The sequence below is a fragment of the Dendrobates tinctorius genome, unplaced genomic scaffold, assembly GCF_039654945.1.
Source record: "Dendrobates tinctorius isolate UK_male_01 unplaced genomic scaffold, ASM3965494v1 ptg000046l, whole genome shotgun sequence".
NCBI lineage: Eukaryota > Metazoa > Chordata > Amphibia > Anura > Dendrobatidae > Dendrobates > Dendrobates tinctorius.
The window spans coordinates 78910758-78928093 of record NW_027361714.1 but is presented as its reverse complement, the minus strand read 5'-3'; the positions used below and the strand labels follow the sequence as shown (position 1 = coordinate 78928093).

Below are 17336 nucleotides of genomic sequence, written 5' to 3'. Positions count from 1 at the left end.
CCATGTCTTACAGGAGTTGCTTGCAAGTAAACAAGAACAGAGCAAAACTAAAACTGTGTACAATGAGGTGGGTAAAAAAAATTATATATATAAAATATGTGTTAAAAAAAATAAAAAATAAATATGTATATACAGTATGTATCTGTATGTTAAATTGGAAGCAACACTCCAATGGAAGTCTGTGAAAAAAGTAGACTTTGCATGAGAAATGCTTAAAATGTGGAGCTGATATGTTGCATGTACCTGTATGAGTAAACTCAACTTTTTTCCCTGATTTCCATCTGAGTGCTGCTTCCAATCTATTTTTTTTCTACATTTGGAAGACTTCTTGGCTGGTTTCTTGCAGAAGTATTGCACCTACAACATCATAATTGTGCTGCTATTTTTCCTTGTATATAAACACATAGCTATAGACACGAATATACAATATATATATATTCTATTTATACATAAATCCAAAAAATGGAAGAAGAACGCCTAGGTCAGATAGTGAAAAAATGGATTTTAACCAGCCTATGCAAGGTTTTGGCTCATAATAGCAGAGCCATTACCAAGCATTCCTTGAGCTGAGACATTACATGGGCTGATTAACTTCTGTTTACTTACTATCTGCCCCCATTTTTTTGGATTTGTATCTATCCATCAATCATGGGTGGACACTGCCAGCTTGGGGCCTGTGCAAGAAATGTGTCTTGCCCCCCTCCCTGCCCAGTATGCTGCTTATGATGAGGGCAATCAGGCAATGGGACCCCTGGAGCCTTGGGCTCCGAGAAACAAGACAGATTGCTCTGATTATTACTGCCCTGAAAGCAGGGGCGTACATAGTAATCAAAAGGCCCCATAGCAAAAGTTCTATTTGGGCTTCCGCACATTTCTAAAAAATCTATTTATATTTTTCCACTGAGATGGAGACATATATACTGTATATGTGAGTGTAATAAATATAAATATATACCGTATATATCCGATAGCATTCGGTTCTGCTGGTTCCAGTGCAGTCAGACATGCAGTCAGGGGACGACTAATGTCAGTTATATCAGTGAATTGAACCCTGAAGATTTGTCTGACACTCTATTTGGCACATGACAGCAAGTGTGCAGAGCGCCTCCTCGTCGTTATGTGGTTAGTGCTGGAAATGGCAGAGCCCAACCTTGTATATATTATATTACATTATATGCCTCGTAGCTGAATCATCTGGTATCTACTCTATTCATTGTCTACAGAAATTATGGAAATAGCCGACCACAGCACTCGGCAGCTCTATAGATAATGGAGAGAGCAGAGGCCAAGCATGCACAACTCTGATTTATCCAGTGTGTGACTGCAGACCTCTGTTCTCAGAATCTCTAGGGGGCCCAGTGGTCGAATCCCCAGTGATCAAGAAGATATCTGATGGATCACACATCATGTACATCGTACATATACCGTACATACATACACATATACACTGTACATATACCGTACATTCACACAGATACACACATATATATACCATACATATACACAAATAGCGTACATACACACATATACCATACATAAACACACATACACATACCATACATATATACAAACATACACTGTACATACATATATCCTACATACATACACATATAGTATACACATACCTTACATACATATACATACTCATATACTGTATTTACACACACATACACAGATGTACATACACATATAGATAGACACATATACTGTACATACATACACACACATACACAGATGTAAACACATACATATATACACACATATACATATATTGTACATAGATACACACATACATACACAGATGCACACACAGAAACAAATAGATACACACATACATATACCATACATACATACATACACACAGATGTGCAGACACATACATATACTGTACCCACATGTACGTATACAAACACACACATGCTAATCTATGACATCAGGTGATCAGATGAGCCATGGAGGAGGTCAGCCTAATAGTGCAGAGATCAGCTGGTGACGGCTGCAGAACCCACTGTGGGGGATGGGGACACAGCAGACAGGACTGATATCAGCCCCCTGGTGCTGCCGTGCTGTCCCATGCAGTGAGCCTCCTCCCCAGATCTCTTCTCTGTGGGGGGGAGATGCTGCTGCTGTGCTGTGAGCCTCCTCGCCACTTATCTGTGAGGAGATGCAGCTGGCAATAGAACAGTGGAGGGAGTGGAAGATGCACTATAAGCCCTGCTCTTCCTCCATTGTTGTCCCCTGTGTGCTGCGCTGCCCAGGCCCCTGACTACAGGTGAGTACTCATCATTGGGACACGCCACGCAGGAGGACTGAGGCGGCAGCCAGTGAGCGTTATCCTCAGTCAGGTGGGGAAAGTGTTCTTTGGCCAGCGTCTCTCCCTGCATGACATGTGTAAGGCTGGAGTCACACTAGCAAGAAATACGGAAGAGTGCTATGTGAGAAAAAAAAAAAATCGCATAGCACTTGGACTAATGTTAATCTATGGGACAGCTCCTATGATCTGATTTTTTCTCAGCCATTTTATACGTGCGAGCGAAATCGCAGCATGCTGCGATTGTCAGCGTTTCTTGGCCAAGACTTGCCAATGCAAGTCTAATGTATGGATGCGAGAAAAAAATCTGATTACACACGGATCAGACGTGTGACTTGCGAGAAATACGCACCGGTGTCCTTTAACAAAAGCCGGCAATTCATTTTGCGATACAGTAAAATCACACTGACATGTTAAATAAAGAATAGAAAGAATAGATATATACACATAGAATACATATACATATATAATTTATTACACACACACGTCATTGAGACACATATATGTAAAAAAAAAAGGAAAAAGCAGCAAAGCAGCACAAAAAACAAACAAATAATGCGGGTGCAAGCTTTCCAGGCATTTACCAAACCTCAAATACAGTCCTCCAGATGAAAGCAGCACACCAAAAAAGTTCCAGTCAAAGTGCTATTTAGTAGCCCATGTGGCTAGTTGCCCATACAGCGACATTTCGGTTCTGGCTTGAAAAATGTCCACAATTGCCAGGACCGAAACGTCGCTGTATGGGCAACTAGCCAGATGGGCTAATAAATAGCACTTTGACTGGAACTTTTTTGGTGTGCTGCATTCATCTGCAGGACTAGATATATATATATATATATATATATATTTCATAGAGTTCTACATAGCATAATAGCCGCTAAATCAATTGCCGGCTTCTGTAAAATCAATACAAAGCCCGACATGAAATGGCACATGGTTTACATACAGCATACCATTTCATTTCATTTAATTTTTTTATATGTCTTTGACTAATAATTAAATTAGGGTATGTGTGTAAAATTTTGTACATCTAGGTGTTAAATTAAAGGGTAAATTCATTGAAAAAAATTGTGCGGGCTCCCGCGGTAATTTCTCCGCCAGAGAGGGAAAGCCAGTGAGTGAGGGCAGATATTAATAGCCTAGAGAGGGACCATTGTTTTTGCCCCCCCGGCTACAAAAAATCTGCCCCCGGCTACCCCAGAAAAGGCGCATCTATAGGATGCGCCTTTTCTGGCACTTAGCCTCTCTATTCCCATTGCCTTTAGTGGTGGCTCATGGGTTAATAATATTGGGTTAATGTCACCTTGCTATTGAAAGGTAACTTTAAGTGGGGATAATAATAGAGAGGTGTCAATAGGACACCTATCTATCATTAATCCTATAGTAGTAAAGGGTTAAATAAGACACACATTAATTAAAAATTCTTTTAATGAAATAACGACACAAAGTTTTTGAACAAATTTATTATTCTGCTAATCCAACAGAATCCTTTGTTGTCCTGAAAATAAATAAATAAAAAACCAACAATATCCATACCTCGCCGACGTTCAGTCAGGTCCCCCGCTACAATCCATCACAAGGGGTTAACTAGTTTACAACTGGGACTGGTGCTAATGCTACTGGCCCCGCTGTAAAACACTGCAGAATGAATTAAATCATGTATGCGCAGGCGCCCTAGCTGACCGAAGATGACCTAATAAGCGTGGGAAAGTTTCTGAACTTTTTCCCACGGTCCCTAGTTCACCTCAGGTCAGCCGGGGACTCCGCGCAGCCTCACTGACTACCGTTAAAGTCAGTGAGGCTGCGCGGAGTCCCCGACTGACCGGAGGTGAACTGACAGCGTGAGAAAAAGTTCAGAAAATTTCCCACGCTTATTAGTTCATCTCCGGTCAGCTGGGGCGCCTGCGCAGACTTGATTTCATTCATTCTGCAGTAGTTTACAGCGGGGCCAGTAGCATTAGCACCGGTCCCTGTTGTAAACTAGTTAACCCCTTGTGATGGATTGCAGCGGGGGACCTGACTGAACAGCGGAGAGGTATGGATATTGTTGCTTTTTTATTTTTTTTTACTGGACAACAAGGGATGCTGTTGGATTAGCAGAATAATAAATTTGTTCAAAAACTTTGTGTGATTATTTTATTAAAAGAATTTTTAATTGTGTGTGTGTCTTTTTTAACCCTTTACTACGATATGATTAATAATGGATAGGTGTCTTATTGACACCTCTCCATTATTAACCCAGCTTAATGTCACCTTTCAATAGCAAGGTGACATTAACCCATTATTATTAACCCATGAGCCACCGCTAAAGGCAATGTGAATAGAGAGGCTAAGTGCCAGAAAAGGCAAATCTTATAGATGCGCCTTTTCTGAGGTGGCTGGGGCAGATTTTTTTTAGCTGGGGGGGGGTCAAAAACAATGGTCTCTAGGCTATTAATATATGCCCTCACTCACTGGCTTTCCCTCTCTGGTGGAGAAATTACCGTGGGAGCCCACGCAATTTTTTTCAATGAATTTACCCGCTATTTTAACACCTACATGTAAAAAATTTTACACACATACCCTAATCTAATTATTAGTCAAAGACGTATAGAAAACTAAATGAAATAATTTTCTGTATGTAAACCATGTGACCTTTCATGTCGGGTTTTGTATTGATTTTATAGAAGCCGGCAATTGATTTAGCGGCTATTATGCTATGTAGAACTCTATGAACTATAAATAGATACTGCATATATATGTGTCTCAATGACGTGTGTGACTCCTGCCTAAAGCAGGTAAATGGATGCAGTAACGCAGAGGCGCAGAGCAAGGGTTAACAAGAGTGCAGTTTAATTAACAATAATGAACTCCTCGCAGGGAGATAACAGGAAGGGGGAGACATTTTAAATGGTGCAATTGTGGTTCAGCACAAGTCTTTCTATCAACTTTAACTTATCGTGACTCTGCTGTCCTTTAGTCTCTTGCAGTCTGATGGATGATGGAATGCCAGTGGAGGCCGATGCTGCATCTTCAGGCTTCCCCGCCCAACACACGGTCTCGCTTCTGGTGTCAGCGGGCGGTCACTGGTTCTGCCCGGTGAGCCCCTAGTCCACTGAACTGCAGCGCTGAAGTGTGAAGCTCTGCACAAGTCTCTACTCGGCATGTGCTCCCCTGCGCACCCGCCGATCACTGGATGCACGCACCACGATGCTTTACTTGGCGATCGTCCCTTGGTACACCTGCGGGTACCTGAATACCCGCACCGCACTGCTTCACAGGGCGCCCGCCTCTCTGTGCACCCACTGGTACCTGGGAGTCCTCAGTGAACCTGTCCCGGATCTCTGCTCTGCATTTCAACTCGTTCCGCAGTGCTCAGCCGGTCCTTGCTCTCTCTTCCCTCCGGCGGGAACTCTGTCTTTTCCCACGCTCAATTCTCTCTCTTCCCCACGATTACCACACCCCTTCTCTCTAGGTAATGGGTCCTGTCCGGCTCCCATTTCCTTTCTTCCTGCAACACTGAACGCGGCCTCGGCAGTTTCGGACCCGGTGTACCGTAGGCACCCACAGCCTGGTCTCCTTCCGTACACACGCCCCCTTTTTCAACTCCTTCACTCTGCGCGCCGCTCTCTCCCTAGCTCTGGAATGATAGTGGCATGATTACTGGAGGTAGTGAGAGGGCTCGATGCTGCATGACACCTTGCCCCTCTGACTCCCGCCCATAATCTTGTCTGAGTGGCCCCATAGCGGCTGCATACTGTGCCACTATGGGACGCCCCTGCCTGCAGGGGCCCCCATCCACCTTCGGGCCCCTGTGCAGTTGCACCGGTGGTATGTCCGCCCCTGCCATCAATCCAGCCATCCATCATCCATCCATTATAAACACACTCGCCCACTACATAGGATCATATACCAAATTAACTCATTTAATATCGAAATGCGCTTTGAGTTCATTGTGGGAAAAGTACAATACAGATGTTTGTTGTTATGATACATATACTGTATATGTTTGGGTTTTTTTGCAATATTTTAGGGAATTAAAGAGAGATAACATTTAAAGAATATGGAGACCTTTCTTGGCATATCGTTATGGGGTCCAATACTTTTATTGAGACCCTATTGCAAAAAAAATTTTTTGCCAAAAATACATGCATTCAAATAAAAATAATGCCCCAAATATGTTCACATCCTTTAAGAACAATATTGGGACTTCTTTTTAACTTAATGTAAGATTTCTAGTTTCTTAAGTTGTGAAGCTATACTAATTTCTGTTGGGATCCTTCGTTTAGATTCTGCCATCTGGTAATCCTGCCACTGAGTAACAAGCTGTTAGAGTTAATGATTTCTCACTTCATTGCTGTATTTCAGCGCACCATATTGTTTTCCTTTAAATAACATGCGCTGATATCCATCTGTGCGTGTTCCAGAAGTATGAGGTATTGTCTCACTGCTGGGGTAACATCACCTGACACAACTATTTTAAACTGGTGTTTCATGTATTTAGAGTTCACATTCTTTCTCTAGCAAATCCCGATCTACACCACCGCCAATGTGTTTCCTGGTTTGTAGCCAATACATGATGTATGATTCAGCTTCTTCTGGAAGCCTGACCTTTAATATTTCATATAGCATGCTTACAAAGGGTATACATAAAAGACTGGCATTATAAAGTAACACATCTTAATAAGAGAACTTCAGGAAGGAGAAGGTCACCTCAGTAATCGCACCAGAGCTGCTTTACTACCTTTAGAATTGATTTTTTGGGAGAAGACTTCAGGTTATTTGCTTAACCCACAAGGTTTATCAGTGGAGGACACAGACAGAAAAGGGCCCCTGCGCAAGTACATTGTATGGGCCCTTTGTCATACAATAATTCTGCCTATGACAAGAAGCTGTTTCCTGATTTGTAGGAGGTAGTGGCCCCCCAGGGGTAGATTAAGAGTAGCCAGGGCTCCAGGCAATTTAGTGGGGGTGGGGTCCCCAGCCACCGATGTATCACGAGACGTGTCCTATGATCACGTTGAGATTTCATGTGACCGGTCACGTGATTAACACACAGGTGCTCTGGTGTACATCTGCACATACAAACTGCATATTTTTTGTTCCCTTATGTGCAGCGCTATACATAGCATAACACTAGACATAAAAGAATTCTGTGCAATAAGAAATGGTGCTATTTATTTATTTTACTCATTTATATAGCGCTATTAATTCCACAGCGCTTTACGGACATTATTGGCACTGTCCCCATTGGGGATCACAATCTAGATTCCCTATCAGTGTGTCTTTGGAATATGGGAGGAAACCCACGCAAACACGGAGAGAACATACAAACTCCTTGCAGATGTTGTCCTTGGTGGGATTTGAACCCAGGACCCCAGCGCTATAACAAGAGGACGCTATATAATACGGGACGGCACTATACAGAACAAAAGGGAATGATATATAAGAAGGGACAGCACTATGTATAACAGGGGATGCTATGTAATAAAGGACAGTGTTATCTAACAAAAGGGAATGCTATTTAATTAGGAACAGTGCTATATGTAACAAAAGGGCAAATGCTATGTAAAAAGGGACAACGTTATATATATAACAAAAGGGAATGCTGTATAATAAGGAACAGCACTATATATAACAAAACGGAATACTATGTAATAAAGGAAAGTGCTATATATAACAAAGGGGAATGATATTTAATAAAAAACTGTTATATATAACAAAAACGAATGTTATTTAATAAAGGACAGTGTTATACATAACAAAAGGGAATGCTATGTAATAAGGGACAGGACTATTTATATCAGCAGGGAATGCTGTTTAATAAAGGACAGTGTTATACATAACAAAAGTGAATGCTATGTAATAAGGGACAGGGTTATATACACTGATCAAAAAATAAAGAGAACACTTAAACAACAGAATATAACTCCAAGTAAATGAAACTTCTGTGAAACCAAATTGTCCACTTAGGAAGCAACACTGATTGACAATCAATTTCACATGCTGTTGTGCAAATGGAATAGACAACAGATGGAAATTATTGGCAATTATCAAGACAACCTCAATAAAGGAGTGGTTCTGCAGGTAGGAACCACAGACCACATCTCAGTACCAATGCTTTCTGGCTGATGTTTTGGTCACTTTTGAATGTTGGTTGTGCTTTCACACTCGTGGTAGCATGAGGCGGACTCTACAACCCACACAAGTGACTCAGGTAGTGCAGCTCATCCAGGATGGCACATCAATGCGAGCTGTGGCAAGAAGGATTGCTGTGTCTGTCAGCGTAGTGTCCAAAGGCTGGAGGCGCTACCAGGAGACAGGCCAGTACACCAGGAGATGTGGAGGGGGCCGTAGTAGGGCAACAACCCAGCAGCAGGACTGCTACCTCAGCCTTAGTACAAGGAGGAACAGGAGGAGCACTGCCAGAGCCCTGCAAATTGACCTTCAGCAGGCCACAAATGTGAATGTGTCTGCACAAACAGTTAGAAACCGACTCCATGAGGATGGTCTGAGTGCCCGACGTCCACAGATGGGGGTTGTGACAAAAACATCAGCCAGAAAGCATGCAACTCTTATAGCGGCATCCCTCCGGGACCTTCCCAGTGGACCAATCAGAGCAGGAACGGAACCTGCACATGTGACTTCCGACCTCCAATGATAGGTCATCCCACGGGCATGCTCAGTAGGCAAAAGACAGGACTTAGTCCAAGGAGCGTCTGCTTGCTGCTGACTCAAGCATGGTGTTATAGCAGAGCTTGAAGAAGCAACCAGATGCCTAGCACTAACCTGGCCAAGACGCTGGAACCGACGCCTCTGCTGAGCAGGAATCTCTGTGGCTGCAGAGGAATGGGAGATCTCAGAGGACATGGCTTGAGATTCCCCCTGTGCAGTGGGGGAAACTTGATGCTTAACACAGGGCTATATATAACAACAGGGGATGCTATGTAATAAAGGACAGCGCTATATATAACAAAAGGGAATGCTATGTAATAAGGGACAGATCGCTCAGTGCTTGTCGTTTAATGGGGTGAGCAGAAACTAAATTCTAATCTTATTATAATATACTTTAACCCCTTCATGACATGCACCATACATGTATGGCTCTGCGGGAAGTGCATTCCCGCAAACCGCCATAAAAGTACAGCGTGACAATACATCAAACCCTGCAGTAACACCTCCTATTAGTGCTAGCACTGATTGCAGGTATTTAACACCTCTGATGACACTGTCAATAGCGACAGCAGCATCAATCTGCTTCCAAAAGTAGGTCGCGTTGTGCCCATAGTATCCATGGTGACCTCATGCAGAATAATGGCCATGGGGTGACCCAGGTATATCTATAAAAATGTCATATTTAACCCATTTGGTAAATACCGTAAAAAAAAAAAGCAGAGGCTGTCTCATATAGAATACAGGCGTTCTCAGCAATGAGAACGCACCTGTATATGGGAGAGTCAGGCGAGAGCAGCCTGCAGGATAATCGGACAGCTGTCTAAAGTGTATGGGGGCTTTCATCAAATACTTGTTTGACTTACATATATGGCCTCATTCAGACTGCTGTATTTTTAGTCCAACACACACTGACCCTATAATTAGCTATACTATAAAGTCTAAGGCTATGTGCACACGTTGCGGATTTTGCTGTGTTTCCGCAGCGTTTTTGGCCTTGCGGAAACGCAATAGTGGTACAGTACTTAGCCTATGGCATTTCAAATCCGTTGTGCTCACGCTGCGTTTTTTCCGTGTGGTTTTGCTGCGGTTTACAAACCGCAGCATGTCAATTATTTGTGCAGATTCCGCAGCGGTTTCACACCTTTAACATAGTAGAGGTGTGAAACCGCAGGGCAAAACCGCAGGCTAATCCGCAGGAAAACCGCAGGTCACTTTACCTGCGGATCCGCGCGGAAAAACCCGCAGGTGAATCCGCAGCGTGTGCACATAGCCTAATACTACATGTACATGACTACATCTCTAGAACTACCATCAGTAATAAAAATAAAAATAATAAAAAAACTGACAAAAATATAGCTTTTTCATCATACTGACACACAAAACATTAAATAAAAAGTCATAAAAAAACATTAAAAAAAATTGGTAGCAATAAAAACGTCACCTTGTCCCCCAAAAAACAAGCCCTTATACAGTGTATATTATACCGTTTAAATAAAAAACTGAGGTCCAGAAATCGCTGAAAAAAACAACTGAAAAGAAGCAAAAAAAGGCACTTTAGGACAAAAGATACCAGCGTGTCCTGAAGCATCATCTGTGTAAATAACTTTAAGGGTTTACAGGCATTTAAAAGAAGTCATATACATATACCCTTAAAGTGCACATACCCTTAGAAAGTACTGTAGTTAAGGCACCCATGTACAATAGATTAAAATTGTCCGAACCCACCAAAATTTACCGATTCGGCTAACAGTCTAAAGCTCCTGTCACACACAGTGATCTCGCTAGCGAGATCGCTGCTGAGTCACAAGTTTTGTGACGCAACAGCGATCTCACCAGCGAGATCGCTGTGTGTGACACTTATCAGCGACCGGCCCCCCTGCCGGGTATCGCTGATTGTGCTCAAATGGCCTGGACATTTTTTTGATCGTTGGTAACAGCTGGCCAGCACACATCGCTGCATGTGGCAGGCAGGAGACCAGCGAGCTGGAGCCTGGTAACCAAGGTAAACATCGGGTTTCTAAGCGCCGCGCGGCGCTTAGAAACCCAATGTGTACGTTAGAAACCAGCTCGCTGGTGCAGGGAGCTGGTAACCAAGGTAAACATCGGGTTTCTAAGCACTGCGCGGCGCTTAGAAACCCCCTATAATATCCCATTTGCATACAGAGCCCCTAATACTCCCCACATGCAGAGTCCCAGATAGTGCCCATTCTCCATTCTGAGCTCCCGTAAACTGCCCATTCTCCATTCTGAGCTCCCATACACTACCCTATCTCCAAACAGGACACCCTCTATACTGCCCCCTTTCCATTCTGAGCCCAAATATTCTGCCCCATCTGCAATCTCAGCGCTCCCTAAACTGCCCCTTCTCCATTCTAAGACCGTTTTTACTGCTCAAAACAGGAAACGCATGCCGTTCCCTCTTCATTCTAAGGACCTCTCATGTCTATAATAAGCCCTGTCTTTGACTCTGAGACTTACCAACTCCCAGCTGTCGCTCCCTCATCCTCTTGTCCTCTGCGACACCTTTTAGTGAAGTTTACAGCATGATGGGAATACTTCATCATGATACTTGTGTCTCGCGGGGAAATGATCTCAGATTTGTGCAAATAAAAATGAATGTGAAGACGTTTCGACCCTGTCTCCACACCCCCTCGTTCACAAAGACACTTATCCGGTGGAGGAAGGGGACATTTCAAGAATTTCTATTTTTAGTAATCACTAGTGCACACCCTGCAACCTGCCTCCCTAGGCACCGGACCTGTGGTGCTAAGTGGAATATATGCCCCTCCCTGCTTATAGGTAGCATGGAGTCCTAAGTTCAAATCCCATTTCAAATCCCATTAAGGACAACATCTGCGAGGTGTTTGTATGTTTGCATAGGTTTCCTCCTTGTCCTCTCCAACAGTCTAAACACATGCTGATAGTGAATTTAGATTGTGAGTCCCAATGGGATAGTGCTTGTAATCTCTGAAAAGTGCTGTGGAATATGATGGCGTTACAACATAGGCAATCAAGTTATTATGTAGATATATGAAGACTAGAGTTATGTTTTGTACATTTATTTTTATGACTTGTGCAATAAGCATTATCTAATAGGTGAAAGTGGTTATATGCTGAGTGTTTATAGCCCTATAATACTATATGTGCTTATTAATCTACAAACCTGGTTAGCATGTTGTAATGGGTACAGAAACAGAGCAAAGTACAAGAGCAGGAGAGAATTTGTAATTGAGCTCCATCCACGGTTGCAAAGGTCTACAAAGTACAGACTAAAATGATGCATCATGGGAAATATTATAAATATATATTTATTTTTTACAATCTTCCTATTATTTCTTAAAACAGCTCTCATATTTAAAAGCCTGAATGTTATCACAGGGGATGTTGTAGTATCATGGAGATTTTTCTTATAAAGTATAAAAGCTAAAGTTGAGAAATTTGCTATGTAGTTAGGATGAAAGACGTCATCAAGATGAAATTTTCCCTCTGTGCTTATCCAAGGAAAGAAAAAACAAGTCAACTGTTAATAAATGTTGGATGATATATTAAACCAGTTCCGTGTGTGAGATTTGCATCAGGTGGAGAAGGTGAAATGGGCTAGCCATAGATAACAATGACACAATGTACAAAGTCCAAATCAGGGATTGCCTGTGTTTAGCTGTAGAATTCAGAAAATAAACATTATTTTACATTTCAGGTAAAAGCAGATAACCTGATATGCCGAGAACTAACGAAACAAATGGTAGTCATAATAATATCAAGTCCCCATACACATTAGATAGGGTTCAAGTAAAGGCCCTGTTACACATAACGATGTCCCAGCGATCCCACCAACGATCCGACATGGATGGGATCGCTGGTACATCATTAGGCTGGTCACATAGACAGCCCCTCCAGCGATGTGCAAGCTGATTTCCAATGTAAACATCGGGTATCCAGGAGCCGCGGCTCTTGGATACCCGCTGTTTACCTTGGAAACTGGCGTACACACTGGTTTCCAAGGTAAACATCGGGTATCTAAGAGCCGCGCGGCTCCTGGATACCCGCTGTTTACATTAGAAACCAGGGTCCAGCGTCGCTGATCGCTTGTCTCTCGATGCCACACGCAGGGATGCGTGCTGGCCAGCGGGAGACCAGTGATCAAAAAACGGCCCAGGCCGATTGAGCACTATCAGCGATACCTGGCAGGGGGGCCGGTCGCTGATCCCCGTTACACACAGCGATCTCGCTGCCGAGATCGCTGTGGCATCACAAAATCAGCGATCTCGCTAGCGAGATAGCTGTGTGTGACAGGGCCTTAACAGTAGGGATGACCAAATGTATTTGATTTGTTTGAGTGCAATTGAATTCTCATCAAATTATACAAAAATTAACAATGTCCGGAATATGGATTATTTAGCAATTCGTGCAAATTGAGCAATATGGTGACTGGCTGTGGCCATTATTTTGGTGAACCATATAGGGTTGGCAAAAGGTTAAAAAAATAATACCCACCTTACCTGTCCCCTGTCCTACAGCCTGCAATCTGGTCCTCCGCACTTATTCCTTTTATCTTCCCTTGTCATACACATCTCTTCGGCCTCCTTTGCTTAATGCCAGGTCTTTGACGTTGAGGAGGCCTATGACATAACTGTGTGCTGATTAGACCTTGGGCAACATGACAACATGGCGTACAGTAATAACACAAGACGGCTTGCGCCTGAAGACCTGGCATACAGTGAATCAGGTTTAAGAGGATGCACGCAACAGGTGAAGACGAAGCACGGAGGACCAGATGCTGGGCTACAGGAAATGATGAGCACAAATTTTGTATTTTTTGCATATACCATGTTTATTGTGCTCTGGGGTCTGGAGAGATCCAAGATCATAAGGAACATTCAATTTTCTCCAAATAACTTAGATGCAAATCGATTTTCCATGTGAAATATGCATGATGTGACGCATTTGCTGTTGTGCAACAAATGTTGGAGGACCATACGGCGTACTGTGGGGGCAGTAGGATAGATGAGAGGTTGGACATATGAGTAGTTGGGTATTAATTTTTTTTTATAACCTATGTTTATTATGCTCTGGGGTCTGGCAATATGCCAAATCACAATAAGGAACATTAAATTTGCCACTAATAACTTTGATGCATATGAAATTTCATGGTAAAATCTACGTGAAAACCTAGCTCTGTCTCCCATTAAAGCAAACCTGTCACCTGTTTTGGCCACTATAAGATGCGTCCACTGCCTTTCAGGGCTTATCTGCTGTATTCTACAATGCTGTAGATAAGCTCCCGATCCGATTTGAAAGATAAGAAAAATAAGTTTTATTATACTCACCCGGGAGGGCGGTCTGGTCCAATGGGTGTCGCAGGTCCAGGTCCGGCGCCTCCCATCTTCTTACGATCGCCGCTCTCCTGCCTGCTTTGTGTGGACGAGGCGACACTGCGTTATCCATAGTCTTCTCGGCACCGCGCTCCTGTGCCATGTGTACTTATCTGCCCTGTTGAGGCAAGAGCAAAGTACTGCAGTGCGCAAGCGCTGGGCCTCTCTGACCTTTCCCGGTGCCCTCACACTGCAGTACTTTTCTCTACCCTCAACAGGGCAGATAAGTACACCTGCGCAGGAGCGCAATGTCGGGGAGCCATGAAACAAGCAGAAGGGCGGCGATCATAAGAATATGGGAAGCGCCGGACCCGGTCCTGCGACGCCCGACGGACCAGACTGCCCCCCGGGTGAGTATAGCAAATATCTGCCAAACCTGGTGACAGGTTTGCTTTAACCTTGTCCTAATACTGTACCTTACATGGAATAAAGATTGGGCAACCTGCCCTATTCTTTCCTATTCCAACTCTGGAACCTTTTCCGTCTGTACCAAGAATCCTACTTGTGGAAGGTTGTAGGTAGCTCTCCATCTCAGATCAAACGTTCTTCAGAGCCTACATCATGTCTGAGAAGAATAGAGAGGAAATATACATTCCTTCGCAACCGATATAATTTAGAGGAGCTTAGTTTTGAAATAATGACTGTTGGGGTGGAAAACAAATTATAGTAGTCAATTATTGTACTTTATTAACCATCTTACTCTAAAGTCAAAGGTTTTTAGAAGCTCTTTTATAGCTTTACAGGTTGCATGTATGCATTTCTGCTTTAGCCACTAAGCAGCGGTGCTTTTTTGCTGGCAAAGCCTGAGAGTAAAGGGCCTGTCACACTAAGAGATATCGCTAGCAATATCGCTATAACTTGTGAAGTTATAGCGATATTGCTAGCGACATCGCTGTGTCTGATACTTACCTCCGACCCGCTCCCCCGCTGGTTATCGCTGATCGCGCGAGAACGTTCAGGACTGTTTCTCATCGTCAGCTTCCTGCGGCGCTTCCTGCTGTGAAGACGAGCGACGCGTGGAGCCGGGCGGGAGGACGCAGGATCGCCTGGTGTGACAGGTAAGTAGCGACCCCCGTCCCCAGCGATGTCGCTGGTGAGATCTGCCTGTGTGGCAGCTCACTAGTGACCACTTAGCGATGTACCAGCGATCCTGACCGCGTCATATCGCTGGTCGGGATCGCTGGTACATCGCTAAGTGTGACAGTACCATAAGGCCGGGGTCAGACTTGCGAGAAACTCGCACGAGTCTCGCATCTTAATACCCGGCACTGCCGCCGGCACTCTGGACGGAGTGTGAGGCTGCATGTCCTATTTTTTTACTGGGACTTTTCATGACGCTTAATCAGGGAGCTGTGGGGTCTGGGTTTGTTAACTCCTTCCTGAGAGCCCTGGGTGGAACTATCAGCTGTTTAAACCCGACACTCTGACTTCCACTGCCAGTCAATAGTTCTGCTTATATGGTCTTAAGGTCTGTTTTGTGCTCCTGTTGTGTTATACAGATTTATCCCATTCTCTGACCTTGGCCTTTATTCTGACCACCCGCTTACTTTTGATTTTGTCTCTAATGTGACTTCTCAGTATTGACCTTGAGTGACAACCCTCTTTACTGCCAGCTTGCTTCACTGGGTGTCAGCTGACTCTGTGGTCCTAGCACACGAGGCCCTGTGCAAGTCCAGATCCGGGTACCTATAGCTGAAGCTGGATCTGGAGTCTCTTCACCCATTATGACCCAAACTTGTCAACTTTTGTCAAATTTTTAGTCAATATGTTTAAACTCCTCCTCATAGGGCTTGATGAGTTTCTTCTATTCATCGCCCATTAATAACACCTCTCATACCTCTCATAACTACCCAACTAAATGGGAGTCAGACATGGAGATAACTAAAAAGGCCACAGAATGAGATTAGGCCTGGTCCCATATTTCATGTTCTACTGTACTATCAACACTGCAACTATAAAATCAGGGGGTTGGTATAGCCTGGTTCCCCTTTGCCTCCACTCCCGGTAAGTGCCCCTGGGACTTCATTTCCCCATGTTTAGACCGCAATTTTACACTGCGGTTTATTTTCTCACACTTATGCCCTTGAGTGATGTTCACTTTATTTTAATTACATTTAGGCCATTGTGCCTGGGTACTATGTATTAACATTGCTTGTGGGGTTGAAGTATTCCCCGGGGACATAGTCCGGGATTATTTTCCATCAACATGGAGGTGTGGGGCACTGTGGGTGGATACTGTCTGTTTTTGGTCCATAAATGCATACTATTATATACATGTCTTTTGTAGTACTTTACTTGAATAAAATTTGTTACAATTTTTATTGCATGCTCTGTGTTTTCTCCTGGTATTTATAAAATCAGTGTATAAAGTGCTTAGTTAGGTGATACCTGGTACCAACCTAAATTGCAAAGACCATTCCAAGTTCTTCCCCCCATTGTTTCTGAGGGTGTGGTTTACAATGAGTCGTATTACATATTTGATGGTCATTGCCTAGACTGACACATTTTTGGTCTAGTGTGTATGGTCTACTTATTTCTTTCCTATATTGACCTCCCTAAAAATTCAGAGGAAGCCTTTTTACCTTTAAAAGCAACCAGTTAAAACCTCTCTATTTAAACGTTTTTTTGTTATGTGTTTTTGCGGCTAAGGAAACAATTGCTAATCCATGTAAGAGACCTTTTCTTCCACACTGGACTGATTTTAATCAATGAAACGCTAACCAGTGTTTATAAATACTCATGGCATGTTCACCAAAATCTGATCACCATGGATCGCATATGTTCATCAACAATTAGCAACCAAGGTTGTGGTTTTATAAGGTTATACCACAAACCTCCTCCGTTTTCTTATTCTTGAACTGACCCTCTTCCTTTTATCCCTTTTTCCTATGCTTTTTTCTTTACTCTTGTATTCTATCTTTTGTACATTAAAAGTAGAGTATAATTTGTTGTCATTCTCATTGTACTTGTTATATAAACCATCTGCTTCATTTTGCTAT

The 17336-nt window shown here is 43.2% G+C and overlaps 1 protein-coding gene across 1 annotated transcript in view; it reads left to right on the top strand.

Annotated features, from left to right (window-relative positions):
• LOC141089664 (uncharacterized) overlaps positions 1-17336 on the top strand; it is a 217219-nt gene that overhangs the window by 134354 nt on the left and 65529 nt on the right. Inside the window, exon 28 of the mRNA XM_073576146.1 lies at positions 14-67. Coding sequence (XP_073432247.1) covers positions 14-67 — 54 coding nt within the window. The remainder of the gene's footprint in view (positions 1-13; positions 68-17336) is intronic.